Source organism: Rattus norvegicus, chromosome 6 (genome assembly GCF_036323735.1).
Source record: "Rattus norvegicus strain BN/NHsdMcwi chromosome 6, GRCr8, whole genome shotgun sequence".
Taxonomy (NCBI): domain Eukaryota; kingdom Metazoa; phylum Chordata; class Mammalia; order Rodentia; family Muridae; genus Rattus; species Rattus norvegicus.
The window spans coordinates 31,777,846-31,783,845 of NC_086024.1; the positions used below are offsets into that span (position 1 = coordinate 31,777,846).

Sequence of the window (6,000 nt, forward strand, 5' to 3'; positions counted from 1 at the left end):
TTCACCTGTCAGCCAAAGACAGCAGCAACAGACAAGCAAACCAAGGATGCTTCCACCTTGCCCAGTTCCTGAACCATCCCCAGTTCTCATCCCAGAATCTCCTAACTAAAGAGCTGGCAGGGATCCCAGGAGGAAGAGCATGGAACAGAATGGCAGATACATAGTGTAATGACGCTCCTAACCCTTCCCCAAGGGGACTGATGGCCATCAGGGAAACGCTGGGGAAGGAGATACCCAGACAGTGTTAGGATGATTAAAAACAGATCTGAGTTACCACGATACTTAGACATGCTAACCAGATCATGGCTTGCCCAACCAGAATGGAGGCACCCAGACCCCCAAAACTAAAAATGGAGTGAATGGCTTAGAAGTTGAAGAACTGTCCCATGAAGTCTGGTGACCAATGAACAAGAGTTCTCATCTTGTGGAAGCCAAATGGATGTCTTTTAAGCTGCGCCTAAGTTAATAAAGACACCAAGGCCTAGGGAGTATGGTGGGGATGCAAGTGTGGTGGCCCCCACAACACCCCCTCCTAACTCAGGTCTGGCACTTGCAATACCTGGAGGGAGTCTAGACAACGGTCTTTGGTTTCTGCAAGCACAAACAAGCAGCTGCCCATCTTTGCTAGACTATCGTGGCCTTAGGCCCAGTGAGTGTGGCCACTAATTGAAATGAAAACTTTTACTCTTATTTTATTTTTATTTTGAGGCATCAAGTCCTTCCTATGTAGTCCAGGTTAGCCCTGACCTCAAAGAGATCTGCCCTGCCTCTGCCTTTTGAGTACTGGGATTAAAGGCATAAACCACTAAACCAGGCTTTGTTCTGCTTAATTTTTTTTTTTAATTTCAAAATGGATCAAGGCGTTCACCTTTGCGTGAAACATACAACCACACATGCTCACTGGCTGTGGTAATTGTCCTGACCTTTGTTATAAGGTATTCTCAGTAGATTGGAGATAACCGACTCTTTGACAGTTCACGGTCCATTACATCAGGTCACAAACTATAGCCTCTGGACTAAAGCTGACCTAGAACTTTTTATTTTTATTTTTAAATATTAGGACAAGGTCCTGCTGTGTAGCCCTAGCTGTCCCAAAACTCACTGCCTGAATGTTGTAAAAGAAACGTTTTCCTGCTCACACCCAGGGAATACACACACACTGAGCGTGGCACTCGGCACTCCCCATCCCACCATCCTGCCACCGAGCTCACCGCCTTCTGGCTTCCTGGCGGGCAGCGATGCGAAGGCGCCGGGCCTGGATTCGCTCCTGCGGGTTATCGGAATTCACCGAGGGCCCGAGAATTGGGGCAGCTAAGTGTTCTTCCCCATTCTGCTCTAGGACCCCAATGCTTCCTGATGGATTCATGGCGGCGACCCACTGGCAGCTCCGCCTGGACCAGCAGCCCGGTTGCTAGGAACAAGCCGTTGCCAAGGGAAAGCAGTCACCTGACCCATCGCTGGCTAGCTGTCGCGAGGGCGCTCGGGTCCAGCTTCTTGGTAACGCACTAAGAATTGTATATTTTAATCCCAGATGTGGACTTTATTCCCCTTGCCTGAAGTTGGTTTGGAAGGGTTGACCTGACTCCACGAAGGCAGCTAGAACAAGCCGCACCTCATCTCTTTCCGAAAGCCCAATTTAGTATCCACTTCCCGAATGAACATTCCTAAAAGGCACTTTTCCTCCAAAATAACTGAGTACCTGCAACATGAAAAGCATTGCACTAAAGCTAGGAACAGTCTTCCTTTCCTCAAGCACAGTGGGAGACCACCTCAGCCCGTTGCGTTTTTTGGAAGTGTGAATCCAAGTACGTTCATCTTCTGTAGCCAGGAGGGTGCAGGAGAATGGTTCGGAAGGAAGTAACCCAGGACACCACCGCTCTCTTAAAGCATCTGTCTGCAGCGGGTGGCTGGGGGGAAGACATTATTCCTTAGGTACCCTGTGCCCCTTGTCAACAAAAATAATGTTCTGGGGCCAGAGAGATGGCTCGGCAGTTAATGTTTCTTGCCAAATAGAGTTCAATCCTTTAGGCCCACACTGTGGAAAAAGAGGCAGTTCTGACATGTTGTCCTCTGACTGTCATGCTGCAGTGGCACATGAGCAGACAAAAACATACATGTAAAAAGTGTTCTCATTAAAAATTAAAACCATGAATACATAGGCGAATGCCAGCAGCAATCCACTGAACTGAGATCGGGACCCCCGTTGAAGGAATCAGAGAAAGGACTGGAAGAGCTTGAAGGGGCTCGAGACCCCATATAAACAACAATGCCAAGCAACCAGATCTTCCAGGACTAAGCCACTACCTAAGACTATACATGGACTGACCCTGGACTCTGACCCCATAGGTAGCAATGAATATCCTAGTAAGAGCACCAGTGGAAGGGGAAGCCCTGGGTCCTGCTAAGACTGAACCCCCAGTGAACTAGACTGTTAGGGGGAGGGCGGTAATGGGGGGAGGATGGGGAGGGGAAGCACATATAGAAGGGGAGGGGGAGGGGCTAGGGGGATGTTGGCCCAGAAACAGGGAAGGGGATAATAATCGAAATGTAAATAAGAAATACTGAAGTTAATAAAGATAAAAAAAATTAAAACCATGCCTGTGGGCTTATGGTATGGCCCAATGGTAAAGAATTTGCCTACACCAGCAAGTGGGTCGGTTCGTGGAAGCACTATGGGCAGGACACACAAAACAAAACAAAAACCCCTCTCCTGTAACCCTGGCACTGAGGAATGTGGTCCAGGTCATCCTGGGCTTCAGAATGAGGCCTATCTCTAAACAAAAGGAATTAAAATAAGAAGTGTAAAGCCCTACACAGTAACAGCAACAACAACAACAACCACTTTACCCAGAAGTGCAGACATGGTGGTTCATAATCAGCCCTCTGGGAGGCTGAGATAGGAAGACTATAGCCTGGGCTACATTTTCAAGACACTATCCCAAAATCAAACCACTCAAGAGTTTTATTTTGTAGCACTGGAGACTGAACCTGGGGACTCATACCCGCTAGATATTCCTTGGCTTAGTGCTGATGAGGGGGTTTCATGTCTCAGGGAAACTGCAATGCAAGAGCGGGTGAGCTGTGTAAAACCTAATGCTTCACAATGGGAAGGCCCAGAAAACGCACCCTTCCCTAATCCTGTAAGATGCAAAATGGTGAGAGGGGCTCCACACATTTGAAGAGCTTTGTTGTCTTTGCCCCTTCGTGTGTGCTAGACCTCAGGGCTGGAGATGCTGCTGCTCAATTGAACGAATTAAAGGCAATGGGTTTAATTGGGCACTGAGGTAGTAGGGGCCAGTAGCAGCAAGGAGTCACCAGAAGCAAGATGATTGTAGTTATATGGGCAGAGTAGACAAAACAATGTTCATAATGGTATAACTCCTAATGGTCAGCAGAGACAAGATGCATTTTATAACAGCATGACCATGACTCATACAGACCTTCGGTACCGGCTAGTCATGGTGTTTCCACACGTCTCCTGGTACGCAGCTATTGACCTAGCGAATTCCTTCTTCTCAGTACCTGTCCATAAAGACCACCAGAAGCAATTTGTTTTTGGTTAGCAAAACTAGCAATATACCTTTACAATTTTGCCTCAGTGATATATTAGCTCTCCTGCCCTGTGTCATAACTTAGTTAGAAGTGATTTTTAAAATTATTTATTAAATGTGTGTGAGTATACTGTAAGCTGTCTTCAGACCCACCAGAAGAGGGCATCAGCTCCCACTATAGGTGGTTGTGAATCACCACGTGGTTGCTGGGATTTGAACTCAGGACCTCTGGAAGAGCAGTCAGTGCTCTTAACCACTGAGCCATCTCTCTAAACCTAGAAGGGATCTTGGTTGTTTCACACTGGTGCACTACATTGATGGCACCGGGCTGATTCATTGGTAACACATAAGCATATCAGAGGAGGGGAAATAAATCCAACCAAAATTCAAAGGCCTTTTACCTCAGTGAAATTCTTAAGAGTCCAAATGGAAGTGGTATATATGTGACCGGGCCCAAGCGGGTCCTGAAGGCACAAGCAAGTTACATGAAGAAGTTGCCCAAACGCCTATGGTCTCTACTCCTGTTACGATGCCATCTGCTGCCAAGCATGCGCCTATAGCCTGTTGCGATGTTCCCTATGATGGCTGACTGAAGAAGAGGAGACTAGGGGCTGGTTTAGTGACGGCTCTACACGTTATGCAGGCTCCACCCAGAAGTGGACAGTTGCAGCCTTACAACCCCTTTCCAGGACAACCCTGAAAGATACTGTTAAAAGGGGAATCTTCATGGTGGGCAGAACTTAAGGCAGTACGCATGGATTACAGTTTGTTTGGAAGAAAAAAATTGGCCAGATGTACAATTATTCACCGACTCCTGGGCTGTACCCAACAGATTGGCTGGATGGTCAGGGCCTTGGGAAGATCATGATTGGAAAATTGGTGAGAAAGACATCTGGGGAAGAAGTGTGTGGAGAGATCTCTCCGAACGGGCATAGAAAGTGAAGGTCTTTGTACGCCATGTAGACGCTCATCAAAAGACAACTTCGGACAGACATTCGGTAGTCCATTAGATAGGCTGTTCTGTTCTCTGGAGGGTCAGCCATTCCCCAGCCATTCCTGTCACTGCCCAATGGGCACATGCACAAGGGTCACAGTGGCAGAGATGGGGAGCATGCATGAGCTCAACAACATGGACTTCCGCTCGCCAAGGCTGACCTGGCCACGGCTGCTGCTGAATGCCACATCTGTCCATAGCAGAGACCAACCGCGCTACTCCCCAGGGTGACCAGCCAGCAACGGAGTGGCAGGGTGACCACACTGGACACTTTCCCTGTGGAAAGGATATTTTGCCCTTACTGGAGTATATCTTTATTCTAGTTATGGATTTGCCTTTCCTGCACATAATGGTCTGCCAAAACCACCCTGGGTGGACTTACAGAATGCCTTATCCACCAACATGGTATTCCACGCAGTACTGCTTCTGATCAAGGAACTCATTTCACAGCCAGAGAAGTATGGCAGTGGGCCCATGATCATGGAACCCATTGGCTGTACCGTGTTCCTGAAGCAGCTGCTCTGATAGAAAGAGGGAATGGCCTTTTGAAGACACGATTAGCGCTCCAATCAGATGGCAACTGCCTGGAGGGCTGGGGCAGGGGTCTTCAGAAGGCAGTAAATGCTGGGAACAGCATAGGATGACAGGGACTGCCAGCAGTAGGCCCGTGGCAGCTCCTTGTAAAGAAGGTAGTGTCTGGGACCCTGAGAAGCAGGAGACACATCCCTCCAGGGGACCCGCCATCTGAAATAAGAGGCTGCCAGCAGTAGGCCGGGACGGAGACATCTCAGTAGCCCACAGCAGCTCTTTGTAAAAAGTTTGTTCTCATTTCTCCTAACCTTAGCCCTGGACAACGGCTGTATAGATTTCATTTGTGCATGACTGCCTTTCATTTGTGCAGTTGGCCTTGTTGTACATAATTATTCTATTATATCTGACTTTCCTTCTTCTTTCTCCTTCTGCTCTGGTGAATTCTGTGAAACTAGATGTTCCTTGATGTTATGATTCTTAAACAATTGGAAACTGAGGCATAGGGCACGGCCCAGCACAGCCCTAATGGCCCAGGTACATGCCGTGTGTTCTCATCTTGGAAACAATGTAATAACTGCACAATAGTAGCTCCAGATTAATGCTTGACTTTCAAAGAAACTTTAAAGAAATTTTTAGAAAATTAATTAGAGGGGTTGGGGATTTAGCTCAGTGGTAGAGCGCTTGCCTAGGAAGCGCAGGCCCTGGGTTCAGTCCCCAGCTCCGAAAAAAAGAAAAAAAAATTAATTAGAGCCAACATTGGGACCTTAAGAAAGGAAACAGTTATTGAATTGAAGTTAGGAAATAAGTTTTACATAACATTTGAGACTGGTTTCTGGATAAGGAAGTATAGAATGCATAAAATTATATACTAGAGGGGCTGGGGATTTAGCTCAGTGGTAGAGCGCTTACCTAGGAAGCGCAAGG

General features: G+C 47.5%; 1 protein-coding gene across 2 annotated transcripts in view; it reads right to left on the minus strand.

Annotated features, from left to right (window-relative positions):
- Positions 1–2,151, minus strand: part of Drc1 (dynein regulatory complex subunit 1) — a 35,148-nt gene extending 32,997 nt beyond the window's left edge. Inside the window, exon 1 of one of the 2 annotated variants that reach the window (NM_001007009.1) lies at positions 1,212–1,411. In NM_001007009.1, coding sequence (NP_001007010.1) covers positions 1,212–1,366 — 155 coding nt within the window. In that variant the 5' untranslated portion in view covers positions 1,367–1,411. Of the gene's footprint in view, positions 1–1,211 lie in introns of both variants that reach the window. The other variant, XM_039112484.2, reaches the window with a different exon arrangement.
- Between the last annotated feature and the right edge of the window lie 3,849 nt (positions 2,152–6,000).